Here is a 20,232-nt window from a genome sequence, read left to right on the forward strand (position 1 = left end):
CCAGGCCACCCCTCGTGGTGATTTGTGTAGCTTGGGGAACAAGTCCTGGAGATGATCCCCACTGATAGATCTCCTGCAGGTCGAGCCCAAAGTGGGTTATGCAGACAATTGGCAGGTGTGGTGTCTCTGCTGGGATTATTAAGAAACTGGGCTTTGTTTGCCTTGCCCTGCTCTGTTTCTAAAGCAGAACCAGACTTGACAGTCGTCATTGCTTGCACACCACTGATTTTCTCTAATTTGTAGGTGGCTTAATTATTTATAAGAGAGGGAGTCACATACTTTTCAACAGTTGAGCAGGTTGGGTAGGTTGCTGTGAGCTCTGTGTCCTCCTTAGAGGAGCCTGTGGCGTGGCTGTGACTGCAGGGATGCTCCGACACGCAGGCTCCTCGTGCTCAGCCCTCTGACACCAAAATGCCTGTGCAGGTGGCAAACCAAGCTTATTAATTGCTTTGTTTGTATCAGATTTTTGGAAATGGTGTGCCTTGGATATTTTTCTTCCTTCAAGGCAGGAAGTTTAAGCTGGGTGCTGTAAGGCTGATTTGCTCTTTTGGCTGCTTTATTTCTCATGATTTTCATTTATCATCATGAACATTTCTTTTTTAGTATGACCCCTGTAAGCTCCAGGTTTACAGTATTTTTCTGGAGGAGTAACTTTGCTGTACATGCCTGACTGTAGCATGTGCTGGAAGAAAATATTTTTTCTGCTTTCCCAAAAATCAGCATTGGTTAAAGTATTCTTTTATTTCCTTTGAGAAAAACATATCTATTACACTCAAAAGTTTTAGAGATTTGAACTTGGGGATGCTTTTGCATACTTTGACTCATAAATAAGTAATGAACACTTCTTGTCTTCTCTACACTCAGAAAAAAACCTCAAAACTGAATTTCTTGCTGTGTTGAATATCTGAAGAGTAGTTCTCCACAGTTTGGCTGTTACCTATTTACTTCTGCAAAATTTATTTTTAAAATAGCTATTAAACTTGTCTGACACAGAGAAATACCTGATGTATAAATTGTAGAAACTCCAGGAACCTGCTCCAAGGTTGTATCTGACCCCCAATGCACCTCAATGGGAGCAGAAAGAACTTTCTTCCCATTCAGACAGTTGGCATTTTCAGCTGTGTTTATTCCTAAACCATTTGGAACATATTTTATTGATCAAAAGTCATGTAAATATTATGGCCATTAAAAAAAAGTTTAGTTATTGATTTAAATTCATAATTATTGATTAATTAGCTGTGGTGTCATTTGGGCAATTTTTACTTCTCCTAAAAACTCATATTGATAAAATAAAATATCTTAATGCACATCTGAGTTGATTTATAGCTGTTGCCACAATGATTTTATTACCAAATGTATATTATAAATCTCCATGGTAGGAGTAGATGCTCTGTGCTGAAAATAGTTGTTATTTAAGTTTTAGTGAAACTGCTGTAGGGACACAATGTGTGTTTCACTTTTTTCTTCAGAAAATAATAAAACCTTGAATCTGCCAAGGTTGCTGTTCTAAACTGATTCACAGGTGTGTGAGGAAAAGCATTTTAAAAAAATACTGTGCAATATTTGATTTTTTTCTCATTTCCTGCTTGTGTGTTGGTTGATTCCTTCCATCCCTCTCAGAGGTGGCACCTTCCAGTTGTGTTGTTCCTGAGGGGTCAGGACTTAATTCAGACTTGGACTCAAGGGTGTAAGAACATGTGGAGAAGCTTGGGGAAAGGTGCCAGAATTTGGGGAATGCAGACTGAAATGGGTTATTTTGATGATTCTGTTCCAGCTCCTCAGCAATGTGCTGAGAGCACACACCCAAAAGGATCCAGGAGCATCCCCAAGGATCTGTTCAAAAGCTGTTTCTCTGCATTATCACTGCTTGAGGAATTACACTGTGCTTTGTTTGAATATGCTTGAATATAATAATAATAATAATAATAATAATAATTTGGAGTAAGCCTGAGTGTGCCTTAAAAAAATATTTGCTTTTAAGTTAGGCAGAGGAAGTTGTGAGGATGCAGGGAGGGAATTGTGAGTTTGCAGAGAAGGAATTGTGAGGATGGATGGAAGGAATTGTGAGGGTGCAGGGATGCTGCTCTGTCTCCAGCATCCACAGCAAAGTGTGTGGAGAAATCAGTGATGGGGTTGTAAAGCAGAACACAGGAACAAAGTGATGAAATGAGTTTCTGCATGTTTCAACAAAGAAAAGTTTTAGAGGAGCTCTAGATTTGTTGTACCAAAGATTTGCAGGTGCTCTGACATATATTTTAGGCTTTTTAATACAAGCAGAGTTTTGTTGTATGTCAGTGGGAAATTTTTGTATTTTTTTTAACACTGACTTCATATATTGCTAAAAGCTGTGCCAATTTATACATTTAAAGTGATATTTATTTCTGTTGCCTAGGCCTGAAGTAATTTTATTGCATTGCTTCTTTGTCATTTTTAAGGGAGCCCTCACACTTGCCTGCATTAACATCTCAAATACTTTGATGTGTAATATGAAATTCCCATATATAGCTGGTAGTAGGGCTGATTTGTGATCCTGAAATGCAATTTAGTAACAAAGCACAAGGGGCTGGGTACACAGCCCCAGGGTGTTTTTCTTGCCTGTGTTGCTGGCAGCCACGCCTGCAGCGCGGGAGGCGTGTGTGTGTGTTTGGTATGTGTGAGAAAGTGCCTCTTTTCAGGGGAAGTCTGTTCTTGTTTAACTCCCAGGCATATTTATTGAGGAAGATTTTGCTTCTGGTGAAGGACAAACAAGTGCCTGGCCAGGTTTTTGCTGCATGGGGTGCTGAGGAAGCTTTTAATGTGTAACGTGTTCTGTCAGGTGTTAATGGTCCCTTGTCTGGCTGCAGCGCTGGGGTTTAATCTCACTGGGATATTGAGCTGCAGATTAAATTCCCTGGGCACAGGAATTGCACTTGGCCTGCTGGAGGTGTATTTGCAGGTGTCTGTAGGTGGTTTAGTCTCTCACAAGCAGTGCTTGCACCACACTGAGCTCCTGTGACCCAGCACTGAGCCTGATGGGTCAGGGACCTGAGCTAGCCCAAAACTGGTGGCCTTTTTCTTTCCTCATTTTTTATTCTGGTTGGTATTTTTTTAATATATTTTTTTAATATTTTTTAGGGTTTTTTTTTCCCCTCTTGAGTGTTTTTTGGCCACCTCAGTCCCCTGAGCAGTTACCAAGAGCTGCACCCTGAGACTCCTCCTTTTACGCTGTTTAAATCAGCAAACACTACAGATTATTGTGAGAACATTAAAAATATTTTACAGCTAAATGCTTGATATATTGTGTTACAGAACTTCTGTATTCTCATGTCTGTGTTCCCTATTTTAATTGTAGGCACAGCTGTTTAAACATGGCAAGAGAGAAGACTGTTTACCATATGGTAAGTTTGTAATAGCCTGGGTTCAGTTTTTCAAGGCACTGCAGTAGAAAAGGGAAAGGAAGATTAACCTGGTGACAAGTGGTTCTGTAATGAGTAAAATCCACAGGGATAAAGCAGGGAAAATGAGGGCAGCAAAAGCAGAAATGCCAGTGAGGGAGGAGCAGATGCCACCAGGGAATGTTGTGTTGGGGCAGCACATCAGAGGCTTTGGCAGGTGATCACACTGGCCATTGCTGTAATGCAGGAGCTAAACACAGAAACTGTTAGATGTGGAAAATATTTGTTTGAAATTCAGTTGAGCATAGACTGGTTTTGTACATATTACTGCTGGAAGTTTTGCAGAGACTCTTCAAGGTTTAATGCAAACACAGGATTTCAGAAAACCCAAGTTTTAAGAACTAGCTGTGTACAGGACACAGCTGGAGTCATGTTGGGATAATTTTGGAATAAGAGAAGTTTTTTAGTAAAAAGATATTATATTGGGTGCAATTAGGGATAGAAAGGAAGAGAAAAAGAGAGTATGGAAGTTTCTGAACAGTGTAGCTGCATTTTGGAATTATGTTTGTCTTGGGGTGAATGTTGAAATATGATCAGAAGTGACTGCAGTGTGATCTTGGGCCTTATTGATAGCAATAAGAGGAGGCAGGGAAAGGTGGTGGCTAGTTCCAAAATGCTGCAAAAGGCCTGGTCCTTTTTGTGCAGCTTATCCAAGTACCAGAAGTGGGGTTTGTGCCATTCACAGGAACCAAGCAGGGCTATAAACTCACTTTAGAGTGTTTGTGATTTCACTCCTGAAATTATTTTGGCCCAGAGATGAAGCTTTTTAGTTCTGGTGCTGGAAAGTGTCATTCTCCCAGTTCCTAAGGCTGAGATGCAGACACTTCCTTAGAAAATGCCTGAGAGATGGGTAATGATGGAGATAAGATAGTGAAGCCAAACAGCATGGAATGACACAGGTGCAAATCCTGGGAATGCCATTGCACAGGAACAGCAGAATCCACTGGGGAAGGATGCCAGAGAAGCAGAAAAATAAACAGGCTGGGAAAATTACAGTGCAACAGAAAATGACAGAATTTAGAAAATACCACAGTATTTTCTATACCACACATACAACACAGTATGGAAGGAGCATATTGAGCTCACAGCATTAGCCCTGCTGGTAAAATCAGAAACTTTGGCTCATGGCATAGAAAGAAGAGTGAGTTATGAGTCTGGTAATTAGAGGAAAATCAGGGGCATATCAATGAGTGAATTTACCCTAGAAAATCTAGAATGGTCACAGCTGAGAAGCAGATATTTAGATGGGAACTGTTCAGGATAAGAAAATGTGAGAGACAAAAAAATATCTAATATTTTTAATTATAACAGATCTGAGGATGAAATAGAAAAAAAAATAGGCAAATGTTAAAGCAAGATCCTGTTTGAAGTCACTTGTGACAAAGAAGTTGAATTAAAAACAAACACTAGCTCTGCAGTAATTTACATGGGTCTGTAGATATTTTAGTGATTCAAGAGCTGGCAGGACTTGGAAGAGGCCTTTATTTATATATTCCTTATTTATTTTCTGTCTGTGAATGATGATGTTTCTGCAGCCTCTTCCTCCTAAACTATCAGTCAGTTGGGCTTTTATAACTGCAAAAAATCCAGGTTGCTGGAAGGTATTGAAGTACTAATAATCATCACTGGCTTGTTGTCTGCATGGATTGTTTCATTTGTAATTTCAGTACATCAAGATGCATCACCACTCTTTTTTAAGACTTGAGCACATTTGTAAGTCATGTCTGACAGTGTCTCAGACTTTGAAATAATTGCATTTTCTTTGATGTCTTTGTGTTTTGGAAGCCCTGATAGGAGGCTGGGGAAGGAGGTTGCAGAGGATTTGGCTGCTGTGGTTCCATCTGAGCAGGGGTTGGAAGCCCATGGCTCTTTCAGAGCCTGAGTCATTAGTCTCTATTAGCTAATGGTCAGCTTCTGAAGAATTCTTTTCACCCTAATGAAACTGCAAAAGGGCTTTTTTATTTGTAACAGCCATAGCTTCCTTGTGAAAATTTTGAATCCTGGAACTTTATCCTCATTAACCCAAGATTCTCCTTTCTCTGTGTTTTTTTTTACTTGCTGGACAAATAACTTTGTTACCTTTGATGTGCCCAAATGAGAGGTTTTGTGGCTGAATGTTTACACATCCACAGTGTTTCTCATGTGTAAATGTTTCTGGACATCCATCATCATAAAAATTTCAGTGTCAGGATTCGGTGCTGCCTGAAAATACTAAATGAGGAAAGGGAAAGCTTCTTCAGTGTGCAGGAGATTTTCTGAATAAAAGAATTACATTTTCTAGCTTTTGGTTCTGTTAGATCACTGAAAATTCTTAGACCCTGAAAGACACTTGGTTTGGTGTTTCCAAGAAACAGAGACATAAACACTCAGAGAATGCAGATTATAATTTTCATAATCAAAACTAATCCTTAAAGCCATCTCCCTGTTTGGGCAGTGAAGGATTTTGCAGCTGTTTGACCAATGTCATCTCCCACAAAGTACTAACGGGGCATTTGTATTTCAGTAGTGCCTTTAAAAATATAAATCTCCTAAAAAAACATTCAAAGCTTTCAGATGTTCATACCAATGTGTTTTTAAAAGCTGTTTTTCTGGTGTGTTTGTTTTCTTTTACAGCTGCTACTGTTCTGGAGTGCCTGGATAGCTGCAAGCTGTCAGAAAGCAATCAGATGGTTCTGCGCAAGCTGGGCATGAAACTGGTCCAGAGGCTTGGGCTGACATTTGTCAAACCAAAGGTAGCAAAGTGGAGGTCAGTTTAAAGCTGAAAAGTTAAAAAAAAAAAAAAAGAAGAAAATCCTTAAATAAAACCCACTACAAATACATAAATCCATACATTTGCCCCTCTTAAACTTACCTTAAAGAAAAAGAAATCCCTGTGGGAATGAACATTATTCTTCATTTGCATTATTTGGAAAAAGGAGAATTCTTTCACTGCATTTAGTTTCCTGTATTTTTTTACAATTTTGGTACATAAGTGAGTGCTGGGACAGGCCAGATCTGACTTTACACATTGCACAAGCAGAAGCCTGTTCCTATATAATGCATAACTCACTAAATATGGGAAGACCTTTGTTCCTGAAGCTGATTTAGTACAATTTTGTAAGAGTGAACATAACTTTTTCCATTACCTGGTCCTACCCTGATTTGATAGAAAGTTCACAGGGGAAAAGTGGTTTGCAATCCTGCTCTGGTTTTGCATATTAGTCAGGTTTTGGTGTCTGGTTTTACCTAGTGCCAGAGGGCAAACTCTTTTTTAGATTTCTCGCACTGATATTTTAAAATTGCAGGCTCCCTTGGTGACTATTTTTATTGTATTTATTTTACTGGCTTTTGAGAACATCCTTAGGCATAGAAAATTCTTTTTAGGTGGAGAATGTACCTTGCCCCATGGCAAAAGTCAGTTTAGCATGTAAAGTCTATCTTTTGTAAGAATGCATCTACACCACGGGCTAAATATTCGAGTACAGCTTGGTCAGAAAGTACTAAGCTGGCTTTGAGATTTAAAAAGCAATTGTTAATAAGATGATTTTATTAATTTTTTAATATTTTTTTTCATTTTTGGAGAGACTTTTGGGGCCTGGGAATTTTGTCTCTCTTTGTTGTTAGCAGTGGAAAATAGGTTATAGTGAAACAGGAAAGGGAGGGATAATGAAAAGGACCTATTTGAATAGTCTGGCTCTTCTCACCTTGGAAAACAGACAAGTGGGTCAGGAGCAAGGAGAATGGGATATTTCTCCCTTTCCTTTAAAGCAGCACTGGAGAGCTGGCACTTGGGAGGGTGTAGGAGGTGGCAGACAGACTTTGTGCAGTGTCCCTGCTGCAGCTGGATGTTAAATCAGAAATCACTGGAGCTGTGTTTGCTCACACTGGGAGGTGTAGAAGGTGGCAGACAGACTTTGTGGCAGTGTGGGTATTAAATCAGAAATCACTGGAGCTGTGTTTTCTCACCCTGTGATGTGTAGGAGGTGGCAGACAGACTTTGTGGCAGTGTGGGTATTAAATCAGGAATCACTGGAGCTGTGTTTGCTACCCTGGGATGTGTAGAAGGTGGCAGACAGACTTTGGCAGTGTGGGTATTAAATCAGGAATCACTGGAGCTGTGTTTGCTACCCTGTGATGTGTGGGAGATGGCAGACAGACTGTGGCAGTGTGGTATTAATCAGGAATCACTGGAGCTGTGTTTGCTACCCTGGAGATGCAGGAAGGTGCAGACAGACTGTGCAGTGTGTCCCTGCTGCAGCTGGATGTTAAATCAGAAATCACTGGAGCTGTGTTTGCTACCCTGGGGGCTGTAGGAGGTGGCAGACAGACTTTGTGGCAGTGTGTCCCTGCTGCAGCTGAGTATTAAATCAGGAATAACTGAAGCTGTGTGTGCTTATACTGGGAGGTGTAGAAGGTGGCAGACAGACTGTGGCAGTGTGTCCCTGCTGCAGCTGGATGTTAAATCAGAAATCACTGGAGCTGTGTTTGCTCACCCTGTGATGTGTAGGAGATGGCAGACAGACTTTGTGCAGTGTGTCCCTGCTGCAGCTGGGTGTTAAATCAGGAATCACTGGAGCTGTGTTTGCTACCCTGGGAGGTGTAGGAAGGTGGCAGACAGACTTTGTGGCAGTGTGGGTATTAAATCAGGAATCACTGGAGCTGTGTTTGCTCTGCAGGTACCAGCGTGGCTGTCGCTCCCTGGCTGCCAACCTGCAGGCTCAGGGTGCTGCTGTGCAGAACCAGAAAAGAGAAGTTTCTCCTGCTGAAGCTGATGATGATGATGAGGAATATGACATTCCAGCAGAGATTGAAAATGTTGTAGGTGTGTTAAAGCTGGAGAGAAGTTGTTACAATGCTGCAGTATAAACCTTCTATTGAACTTTAAAAATTCTCTACAAATCCATTTCTCACATGCTGCAAATTAAACACTTTGGAAAACGATCTGCTTGGGCCTAAAAAAGTGATGTGGGTATTTGTGCTGGTGTGAACAGCTGGAAAGACTCTAAAACTTCAGCCTGTGCAGCTGATTAAAATAGGTGATATTTTGTCAAATGGGTTGGATTTCAGCATCTCAATCAGAAACTCAGTACTGGAGTATTTGTTGTGTAGTTGGCCATTGAGGTATAAACACACTGAAATATATTTAACCAATTTTATCCAGTTCTATAAAAGAGATGCCCTGAGCCTTTTATGAATGAATTAAAATTTATAATGAAATACACAACAAAGTGTGTCACATGAAAGCTGAAGAATTATGGTTTAATTTTTAGACTGTAGCAGTATCAAAGGAACAGCATTTGTTTGTTAATATGCAGTTGTACTGCATGTCCTCTGCAATCTGGCTGGTGGATATTCTGTAAATAAATAGGCAAAAATGGCATCAGAAGACTTTTATAACTGAATAATCTAATTAACCTCTGCAAAAAGCACCATGGCCTTCATTTTGAATCTTTTACAGCCCTTAAAATTTCAATCTTTTTCCATAAACCATTTTGACATATTTCTTGGCTTTGAATTTCAAGTCATACTTATGTGAAAATAGAATAAATCTAGATACAATACAAAGATTTTTATACAATGAGGCAAATGAAATTTGAACATCTTAGGAATTTTTCTGTTGTTAAATAAGAATAATCTGGTTTTTTTTTAAATAAAATTATTTGCAGAACAATTATTGGTTGGCCTGAAAGACAAAGACACCATTGTCAGGTGGTCTGCAGCCAAAGGGTGAGTTTGTTATGGTGATTGTAAACAATGCATATAAACAATTTATAACATGTAAAGAATATATTTCTGTCTTGTTATATAGAAATGTAGTGTAATCCATGACTGATAATTTGGGTGTATTGCCAATGTTTGCTGTTACTGGAAATGGCTTTAGCACAGCCTGTGGTGGGTGGGTGCACAGACACTTCTGTCTCTATTGCTGATGAAAACTCAGGTCAGTTTTTAGGGAATTTCAGGTGGGTTTGGAAATTGATGTTCTGGCTAAGACAAGATTTGAAGGGTGCAAAGAAACATTTCTTCAAAATGCTTTTTTTCTCTTTCTCTTTTAAAATGCATTTCTGTGGGAGATCCACTACTGTGTAGATTTTTTTAAAGTTTGAGATTGTTGTTTAAGGGTATCAGTCTTAGGGCAGTGGGGTGGCATCCTGAAGTCAGGAAGATTCCAGTAACTAATTTTTTTCCTATAATTTACCAATCAACTATAGTAGTAATGATCCATTGTATGTTTCTTTCTTTTTTTTTTCCTTCTGTAGAATTGGTAGAATAACTGGAAGACTTCCAAAAGAATTAGCAGATGATGTGATTGGGTCTCTGTTGGACTGTTTTAGGTAAAAATCTTATTTCACACTTTACACACATCTGAAACATGTCTGCTTGTGGAACAAGGAGACAACAGTTAGGAAGAAAGGTTTAAAAATCTGTGAATTTTCTTGCTGTCCTTCTCTTAGATTTCAAAATCTTTGAAGGCACAGATGGGCTAAGGGTATTCAATAAAGAAATTATTTCTGATCCATCCTCATGACCCCATACTAAGGTAATGTGCAGGGAATGAAGTTAATCTTAGGAAAAATTTAAAAAAGGCTCATGAACTTGCTACTTTAGAGATTCCTGGTGTGCTCATGCTCATGGCTTGAGTTTAGTGTCCATCCTCAGAAACTCAGTAGAACTGGAAATGATGTTCTCAGGTTCACCAGAGGTGAGAAACAATCTCTGTGTGAGGGAAGGCTGAAACATGTAGTGAGAGGAATAAATAGGGTATAAATAGAGATTATGCACTTGGCAGTGGTGTGGATGTGGTTGCCCTCTAGGATTTGTGTTACTGCAAGCAAACTCAAGCATCAGGTGGCAGGTTTGGAATAAAGACAGAGTGGTGTTATTCAGTTTTTACAGTTAAACTGTAAGAACTTCTTGCCATAGGACCTTGTGGATACTGAGAATATGTACCTGAACAAAAAATGTGCTGCTTGTCTGCAAGCTTCTCCATGATCTGCCAGAGTTTGGAAGGGTTTGCAGAGTGAATGTGCTGGTTTTAGACTCTGGCTAAGGGATCTGCTCTTGGCTGTGTCAGGGAGGATTTGGGGCCAGTGGAAACTCTGGTTGGGGCACCCAGAGCTGTGGGATGCTCTTTTGGTGCACTTTAGTGTTGGATGTCATGGCTTTACATTCCTGTAGATGTAAAGTCATTAAACAAAAAATTCAACAAGTGTCATGGGCTTTTGTTTAATACCAAATTGCTCATCACAGCTGCATTGAGTACCTGAAATCTAAATGAGTGGTTTAGGGCAAACCATAAAAAATCCAAAAATAACAAAAAGAGTTTCTTTATTGGCAAGAAATGCTGGTCATGAGCAGTTTGTCACTCACATGTCCCTAGTTTTAAAAAGTATTTTCACACTGGTTGTGAGTACAAATAAAGGATGCCAGCTCAAAGGATAACATAGAAAAAAAAGAAGGTATAAAGTCTGAAAGACTTGCAAGGAAAGTATCCACTGAGATGATCCCTCACTGTGTTACTGTGATTAATTTAAGAGGTGCTGCTGATCTCAATTATCCCTGGAGCTTCAAAGACCTGTGCTCGCTGTGTTTTCTTTCCTTGTTTTTCAAGTCATAGGGATGAGTAATTCAACTAGTAATTGAGTGACCTGCTTTCTTCAGAAACACCTGGGAACAAACGTAGGCAAGGACAGAGAGAGCCTCTGTTGGAGTCTCTGCACTAAATATTGAGTGACCAAAACAGGAATAAAGCAGCTGCTCATCAGAGGCACTCTGTGGTACCTCTTGGGATGAGAAGAAAGGATTTGTTCTATGTAGACATATCAAAAGACAAGAGTCAGGGAAGAAATGAGTGATTTTTCACAGTGTAATGAGATTGTCAGCACAGTTCCACTGAGGTATGAGCCTTGTGTTGTTCAGCATACACATAAAGAATCCTGGAAAAAAGGGGAATGAGGGGCTGAGGAAACCAGCTGATACTTCAAGTTGATTTAATATAGTGAGAGTTTAAAGTGGCAGGAAGGAGAGTGTTACAGAAGCCCAGGTGAAGCACTAGGACAGTAAATGTCATGTAAAATATAATGTCTAATGCATGCAAACTGATGTACTTGGGGCAAAATGCTGCTCAGTGTCAAAGCCCTGGAAGCCACTGATGTGTCAGAGTGTCAGGGGAGCACTCAGCAGCTGGCAGGGAAAACAAGAGAAATGTTGGAAATGATGAGGAAAGGAAGAGATCAAACTAAATCACTGAGAAGTGCTTTAACTGATGGGGTTTTTTAGAGGTGGGAAGGAGAAGTGGAGGGGTGGGATTTGCTGATCTCCACTGTAAATGGGCCAGAAGGAGGGAGAGGAGAGGCTGTTTACCATTCACTCTCCCTGGTGCCAGAGCAGGGAAGCAGCAGGAAGTGCATTTCCACACAATTGTAATTAACCAGTGGAAGTCATTGCCACGGGATGTTATGGGAGCCAAAAGTGTAAAGGGAGTTCAAAAAGGGATTATCCAAATTAATGGAAGAGAGTCCCTTCAGAGGTTATTAAATAATGAATCTGGCTCCAGCCTCTGGTTGAGCTGTCTCTGTGCTGCTGATTGCCAAAGCCAGGGGGGCAAGAAGGGGATGGGGGTCCTGCTTTTCTTTGCTGTGCACCTGCTCTCAGAGCTGCAATTCAGAGATGGTGTTGGGAGAAATGAAGCTTGGATATGACCTAGCCTGGCTGTCCAGTGTTTTCTTCTCAGATTCCTACTCCTAGTGTAATACAGAATGAATTCTGATTTAATCCTTTCCTCTTTTCACTCCATTATCTGCCAGCCCACTAAAAATTATTTACCATTTGGGGTTTTCTTCTCAGATTGCTATTCCTAGTGTGATACTGAATGAACTCTGTTCAGATTTAATCCTGCAGCATGCCACCTTTCCTCTTTTCACTCCATAATCTCGAGATAATTAATAATCTCCATTAACAGTGCAGCCCACTAAAAATTATTTACCATTTGGGGTTTTTTGCTGTGTTCACTGCAAGTTTCTCTGGTTTATGTTTTCTAAAGGTGGATAAAAACCACTATTTGCTTACTTCATAAACTCTTGTAATGGGTTTGCTGGGAGTTGCCATTTGAACCTCTTTTGCAAGTTAAGGGCTGCATTTGGCACTAAACTCATTAGTTATTTTGGGTATGTTCTGTACATCTTTTACCCATTACTGGGAAGTTGCTTTCCTTTTTTCTATGAGTTCCAGGTATTGAATCTTCTGTACTGAGTTACATTTATAGTCATAAATGAGTTTTTTGCTTATTTAATCATATTTATAGCACTGTTTATGTTGCATAAACGGGAAGGAAAACATGTTCAACTTCTATTTTACAAGTCCAGTGGCATCAATAACACAACAAGAACATGCTGGTTTGGACTAGGGATCTTTTAAAATGTTAGGAATTCACTATAATAAATGAAATCCTGAGAGGGAGGGTCAGTTTTAACAAAACTTGTTCTGATTTTAGTTTCCAGGAAACAGACAACGCGTGGCACGGGGGGTGCCTGGCCCTGGCTGAGCTGGGCAGGAGAGGATTGCTGCTCCCTTCCCGAATCCCTGATGGTGAGTTGGGCCTGCTGACTGTAAGTGCATGGAATAATTTATATTATTAAGCACCAAATGTGTGGCAATAGGCTGGGATTTGCTGATGTGTGAGTGCTGGGTGATGACTGAACCACTGAGTTCTACAGTAAAACATTTGCCCATGGGGATATTTAAGTACTTCTGTCTAAAGCATTGGCTTGGGTGTGCCTTTTTTTTATACTTAATAAATATTTCTTTCCAAAATGGAATTAATTTCTTGGGGTTTTCTTCTTTCTTCTTCCCTCCCATGTTTCTTTGTACACTTGTATAAAACAATTCTGCATGTCTCCATATTGTGTCAGTGTCATTATTTAAGCAGAATATATTAAATAATTGATGACTAACTTGCACTTTAAAGCCAGTAGCTTCTGCAGTTTGTTTATGGTTAAATTTCAAAGGCCAGTTTCATGTAATTTATACATGAACTGTTTATGTTTTAAATGGGTTTTTGAAACAGCAGGATGGAAAGAAAAAGGGCAGAGGAATTGTTTCTTTGTGTGTTCTGTAGTTATCAACGTACATTGAATAACAGAGATATTAATGTAATTTTGGTCAATGCCATACACAGTGGGAATGACAGAAGCACAGTGTAGCAGCTGACATCCACCCTTGGGTGCTTTTACAGCAGTGGCTTGCTCTAGATGGTTCTTTGGGTTCCATCTGGTGCTTCTGTGTTGAACAGAGAATTGAACACTAAATTTAAAAAATATTTCAAAGTAAGTCAGGGTGCTAAATCTTTTCTAGTTTGAAGATGTGCTGTAAAATGTGACATTTAATACAGTTTATTACTCTGTCTTCCTGGAAGGAGTTCATGTCCATTCTAGCATGTGGTGCATGTGAGAAAGTGTGTGCAGTGAGCCTTCAGTTGGTTTCCCTTTTTTCATTACTTTTGCCCTTCCATGATGAAGATGAAACAGTTAAAAACCTTCTAGCTGAGGAATCATGAAAGGGAAATTCTCCAAAGGTAAATCTGTACTTCAGTTCTGACAAAACCAGAACTGTCCACCTCTGTCAGGGAATCTGTATAACCTCATGACAGATTTTTATTTAATTTGAAGAAGACAGATCAGATCAGCACTGGAGCTGGCTTTTATAAATAATATTTGTATGGAAATGGGGAAGAATAAATCCTTGAATTCTATGGAAGAAACACCAAAAAGTTTTTTTCCATTCACTTTAAAGAAATTCAAATTACCAAGTAAAGAGATACATGAGATATTTTTTTCAAATTGTGGATAATAGTATCTGAAGCTTTCTGCTCTCAGAGATGAGTGAGGCACATAGCTTAAAGTGGTGTGAAGGGTGGCAGTGGTGACACATGACTCTGTAATTTCATGTTTGGAAATTAGGGATTTAGCAGCATCTGACCCTAAGGTTGAAGCTTTAATCTTGGACTGGAAAGCACATGCTGATGTACAGCTCAGTACCTCACACTGACTTACGCCCTGCTGTTGGCATTTCAGTTGATTTGGCTTCTTCTTTTACTGCATTGCCTTTTTTCAAACTCTCATTGATATTTTTGCCTTTTGATAATGTGAGATAAGCTTTTCTCTATGAAGGATTAAATTAAAGATCAGTGTATCTCTTTTTGTTCCTTACCTCAGAAACTGAAGTTCTGTCATTTACTATTTAATTACTAAACTTGTTACAATGCTCTGTCTGAGTTGTTGGCTCAAAGCAGCACAGCATAAAACATGAATTAAAAAAATTCTGGGAATTCTGCATTATGTTCAATGCAACTCCACTTCCTTGAGTAGGTTTACACCTATTAGTGATGTTCAGGCAGGTGAGGATGCCTCCAACCTGAGTAATGATCAGTGAGAAATGTGTACTTGTGGTTTTATGGGAATAATGCTTGTTCTGGGTTTGTTCTCCTTACACTCTGCAAATTTACACAGCCTTATTTTAGTTGAACTTTTGCAGCAGTTTGGACAAGCTGGACAGCAGCTTTAAGGCAGAGGGAATTCTGAGCTTCATTATTTGGAATTAAAAGTATGGATGAATTAACCTGCATAGTGAGTTTCCGTCACTGAAGAAAGCTTCTTTTGTTTGGAATTGATTTGATCCCAAAATTCTGCTTGCCAATTGAAAATTTAACTAGCAACTTCTTGCTAGCTGTTTTTCAGTACAGACAGTGTAGTAAATGTATTTGTGTTCATTAATGACTTTCCATATATTGTAAGTACAGATCACAAGATTTATTTGAAAAATTGCCAGTTTATATACACAGATATAGAAGTAGGAAATAGTTTTATGGCTGTATGTAGAAGGACACAGAAACTGATAGTGAGTGATAACACATGCACTGAAACAAGACCTTCACCAGGAGAGTTTGCCTCAGATGAAATAAATTATATAAATAACATTTTAGGCCTGGAGTTTGAAGGCTGCCCAGTGTCTGTCTAACCTCAGCCAAGCAGGCACCTGGATTGCTTAGTTCTTCATATTTTCAGTGTTGTTTTCATAGCCATTTACTTAAGGTTGTACATAAACTGCAGTTATTAAACCTGTGCAGGCTTTCTTTGGTTTGATTTGCATCTTGGTCTCAGTGTGAGAAGAGGTTGCTTACACAGGGTTTGGGGCAGTTTATTTCAAGTGGCCTCTGCCTCTGAGTAACTAAATTTGGGCTGTTGTTCTCTCTTAGGGCAGAATGGCAAAGTGCATCCATACACAGAGCAGTTTTTACAGTATATTCTAAAAGCCAGTTTTAATCTTAAGCTTGTTTAAACTACTGCACAGTGACATAAAAAGGTTTTCAAAGGAAAAAAAAAAGACCCAAAACCTCCCCTACTAGATGAAGTTAAGGTTGGAAAAAGACTATGACAGTATGTTATTGAGCAATATTGTTTCTAGAGCTTAAATGTCTTTTAAGAAAAGAAGTTGTAAAAGTTATTTTACATCATACAATTGCAAAAACCCCTTGAAGATTCATCTAATTTACTTTGGCTTTAGTAACGAATGCAAAAATTCACTCATCAAAACCTGAGCTTGTACAAGGCAAAGTTCAATTACTTAAAAATATTAATATAAAATTATGAACATTATTTACACTGGAGAGATTGAATGTATCTTGTCATGGGCCAAGCCCAAGGAATGAGGGTTTGTAAAAATTTCACGATGATGCTGGTAACCAGAACCTCACTGGAAGGAGGAGAATTAGGACACTCTTGTTCTCTTCCTTAAAGTGAAGACTCTGCTGCAGTCATTGGGCCTGACCCTCTTAGCACCTTGCTGGGATTTTGTGGACTCTTTTTGGTTTGTCCTTTTTTGTCCTTTCCCCTTTGGGTTGCACTGAGCATCCTGAGCATCGGCCGCGGGCTCTGCGGGCGCGCCGTGCCCGTCGCCGTCCAGCCGCGCGGCGCCGGGGCTGTAGGCAGCCAGCTGGCACAGGGCCACGGCTGCTGTCTGCTTCTGCTCATCACAGCTCTCCATGAGCCCCAAGTCTGCAGCCTCACCACGCTGGGCTGCCGAGGGTTTGTCACAGGCACCGCTGCTGGGGGGCTTGGGGACGCAGGGCTCCGCTCCGGAGCTCTCCTTGTCGGCGTTGGGAGCGGCGGTGTTGTCGTGGGATGGGCTGTGGAAGGATGTTTTCAGGCTGGATGTGTTACAGGAGTCCTTCACTGAGAGGTTCAGGGGCATGTCCTGCATTTCCAGGAAGCTCTGCCTGTCAGTTTTGGATGGGGTTTTGTACATGTGCTCATGAGTAGGTCCTGTGCTCGTGTCAGGCTTTTTTGAAAGATTGAGGGGACCTATCCCTGTGTCTTCCTCCGTGTTGGACAGGGAGCCCGCGTTGTTCTGGCCATCGGTCTGTGTGTGTGAGTCTTCATCAGTGACATTGATGCTGGAAGAAACAAGGAGAAAAGAGAGTTCACCATCAATTGCTCTTTTAAACTGGGGCTGAGGAAGTGGGCAGGAAGAGGAAAAAATATACACTTCTAGGCTAGAAATCCAACAATTCTGTTGTTTCTCCTTTAAATCCCCAAATCCCTTTCACCATCATTGTAGTGGAAATAATTCTCTGAAGTACTCAAGTACATTGGAAGTACAAAAACACAGTGGAAATTGGTGGTACATTTAAGGAGAATGAACAGTCTGCTCACTGTAGCACCTGTGTGCTTTGCACAGTTAGTACAGAACAGATTAACTCACTGCTGTAAATCTAAATATAAACAGGCATTGCATGAAATGTGCCCATCTGTCTTTGTGTAAACCTGACAAGGATTTGCAAAGTGTTATTTTACCTGTTAGGTGAATCCCCTCTGTCCTGCTGTGCCTGCACTCCTTGAAGGGAAGGTGCTTGGTCCGTGCTTTTTCTCACAGGTCTGAAGGCTGTGAAGTTTTCTTCTGATTGGTCATACTTGCCCAGGGATGTGGATGATGACTTGTTGGAGAGGTCAAACAAACCCTCACACGTGTGGCTTGTCTGGGTGAAGTTGGTGGGGCTGGGTCTGCCAGGGGAGCCTGTTGCTGCACTTCCTGCAAGAGGGCTCATTTTGGCATTCTCTCTTTCATTTTGGTCATCCTTAGCGTTACCTTTGGCATGCAATAATGTCATTTCCTTTTCATAATCTGCTTGTTTTTTATGTGAGCTTAGAGGGTATTGTTGGGAAGGGCTTAAGGAGGCTGGGTACAGCAAGGTGGTTTCTTCCATCAGATGAGAGTTTTGATCCCTGTTAATACCAGCTACGTGTGAAAATCTGTAAAATGGAGGATCTGTTGGCCTACAAAATCCATATGGTATTGGTGGAGTGGAGTGGTACTGTTGGAACAATCGATAGTGTTCATATGCTGATGGATTTAGGGGTTTTGGAAGTGGCCCAGGGTGGGGAAGAAAATGTCTTTGATCTTGTGTTCCATAGACAGAGAGAGCAGAGCTTTCACACTCTGAGCTACCTGGGAGCAGGTAAGGTGTGTAGATAGCAAGCCGGTGCTCGTAGAAATGGGGTGAGTACTCAGGAATCATTGGTTGCATGTAAGGTGAAATGGAACCAAAGCCTTTCGTGGGAGCAACTTTATGTGGAAATTCTGGGAGGAAAGAACCTGCCTTCCACGGGTGAGCTGGTGCATGAAACGCAGACTTGGTGTGAAAAGGAGAACTTTTGTTAGAGAGGGAGAGGATTTCAGATGCCTCAGTGATTTCTGGGCCCTTGCTGTCTCGGTGTTCTCCAACGGGAACAAAGGCTGAGGGCCTGACCATGCCCTCCATCAGGGGCTGCACGCTGATGGCACCTTCTGCTGCAGAGCTGCCAGGGCTTAATTCCTTCGGAATCGCAGGTTTCTGTCCTTGAATTGCAGCATTTGTTGCTTGGTTTTGTAATTCAACGTTTTCCTTGGCGTCTTCTTTTGTAAAAGGATATTGAGGCTTTGAATCGAGGCTTGACAGTCCGTTTGTGACAGATTTAGAAGAAGTTGGTTTGACAGTAGATTCCAGCTGGTTGATCTGTTTGGGCTCCAGGGAGCTGCCCTTTGGACACTTGATGACACGATCCTGCTCTGACACCAAAGTGATGGAGTTCTTGCAGAGGCCATACTTCATGTGGTTAAAGAGATGGGATTTCTCATTGCAAGTGAAGGGGCACTGGAAGCACTTGTACTTGAATGGCTTTCCCGGTGGTCTTGGGATGTAATGAGGCTTCTTGGGTTTACGTTCTTTGAGGAGACTCATTCTTTTTTCTGCTTTAAACAATTAAATGTAATGGTTCTTTATAAAAACTTTCTTGTGGTTGGCTTCCCTCGGTTGTAGCCTCGTGATGTTTCCGGTTTTTCAGGTTTCTAGAATCCTTCTTCCCAGGTGAGGAGAAGCAGCCAGCTCCTGTGGTGTCTCAGGGAAGAGGGCGCCGGAAAACAAGGCTTTCACCACTGGTAGTGCAGGAACTGAAACACAAAGTTTAAAATGAGCTTTAGTGGCACGTTGGAACTAAACACAATGTAGTGCCTTGTCTTAAGAGCATTCCCCCTCATACTGCATATGTTGTGTTATTTGAGTTTTTTAAAACAATAAAAAAGCTGGATGTCAGGCTGGATTTGGATGGGCATTGACCTTTGGCATCCTCCCACACCCAAACACAGTCACACAAGTGGCCTCATTTCCAGCAGCAGCACTTGTCACCTGCCTGTGCTGCGGCTCGGGAGAGTTCTCTTTGAAAGCTGGAGGAACATTCATTGAGAAGATGAAAGTAGAAATCCAGGTGGAGCTGTTGAGAGAGGAGTGGAGTGGGTGGGATGGGAAGAGGCAGGTCCCAGCAGGGGCTGGATGTGGGGCGAGCCTGTCGGGCCGGTCCGGGAGAGCGAGGAGGGAATTTCCTGCTGTGGTGACACAAGGGTGGGGTGCATGGGTCGCTCTTGGGCGGCTGACTGGGCTCTTTCTGAGACTGACCAACCCCTCTCTTCACTGCTGTGGCGTTTCCCAACAGCCCAGTCTCAATGGGTGCCTCAAAAGTGCCCAATCTCTCGAAGGATAAAACCACACCGATTTTCTTCCTCTTCCTAATTCAATTAAGAGAAATGAGCGCTGCAGTGTCTGACTAATGGAATCCTCTGCCTGACAAACACCCCTCCCATCCTCCTGCTGCTCACAGATTGCACATGGTTAACACGGGCACCCCAGTGTGTTAACTCGGGGGGGAGAAGTGTCTGACAGTAATTGATTTCTAGGGGAAGGATCTATCTGCCTTTCTTTGGAAAAAGGAAGGTTGTGGATACTTTATCCAGCCCGGTGATTCGCTGGCTAGATAAGTCGGGAGGGCTTGTACCGGCTTGTTCCATTATGTTCACTGATTCTGAAGGCGTGAGAAACTCTCGCAGTCAAGTTCTCATGATTTTATAGGATGTGTTATGGCAGAGATCTAAAAACTGATGATTTCATCATGAACTACAAGCATCATTATCAAAATGATGACTGTTGCAAAACCACGTACTGTATCTATTGTGTTACCCGAAACTACAGGAATACTAATTGGAAGAGTGACGAGATAGCTCCATTTTTTTTTTAAAAAAAAGCTTTTTACATAGAAGTTTGAATTAGTAGTATTAAAATACTAAGTTTATGAAAAGAATTGCTGGTAATTATGTGAGATTTTAGTTCAAGTAGAGATGTTTTGCATTTCTTAAATCAGGGATTATTTAACAGAAAATGACAGGCAACTCATGATGAAAACTGAAGGGAAAGCTACAGAATTGCTGCTTGGCTCATCAGGTATAGTAATTCTAG

At 41.0% G+C, this 20,232-nt stretch overlaps 2 protein-coding genes across 2 annotated transcripts in view; one reads left to right on the forward strand and one right to left on the reverse strand.

Moving 5' to 3' along the window:
• The window catches only part of TBCD (tubulin folding cofactor D), a 119,644-nt gene that overhangs the window by 13,127 nt on the left and 86,285 nt on the right, over nucleotides 1-20,232 (forward strand). The window contains exons 9-14 of the mRNA XM_064728162.1: nucleotides 3,332-3,377; nucleotides 6,048-6,180; nucleotides 8,090-8,235; nucleotides 9,080-9,140; nucleotides 9,674-9,748; nucleotides 12,907-13,001. Of these exons, the coding sequence (XP_064584232.1) occupies nucleotides 3,332-3,377; nucleotides 6,048-6,180; nucleotides 8,090-8,235; nucleotides 9,080-9,140; nucleotides 9,674-9,748; nucleotides 12,907-13,001 (556 nt within the window). The remainder of the gene's footprint in view (nucleotides 1-3,331; nucleotides 3,378-6,047; nucleotides 6,181-8,089; nucleotides 8,236-9,079; nucleotides 9,141-9,673; nucleotides 9,749-12,906; nucleotides 13,002-20,232) is intronic.
• Nucleotides 16,179-18,687, reverse strand: ZNF750 (zinc finger protein 750). Its single transcript, XM_064728163.1, has 2 exons — nucleotides 17,264-18,687; nucleotides 16,179-16,863 (listed from the first exon to the last, which is right to left on the reverse strand). The coding sequence occupies exons 1-2, from the start codon at nucleotides 18,685-18,687 to the stop codon at nucleotides 16,179-16,181; spliced, it is 2,109 nt and encodes a 702-aa protein (XP_064584233.1).

The sequence above is a fragment of the Zonotrichia leucophrys genome, chromosome 18 (assembly GCF_028769735.1).
Source record: "Zonotrichia leucophrys gambelii isolate GWCS_2022_RI chromosome 18, RI_Zleu_2.0, whole genome shotgun sequence".
Classification (NCBI taxonomy): Eukaryota; Metazoa; Chordata; class Aves; order Passeriformes; family Passerellidae; genus Zonotrichia; species Zonotrichia leucophrys.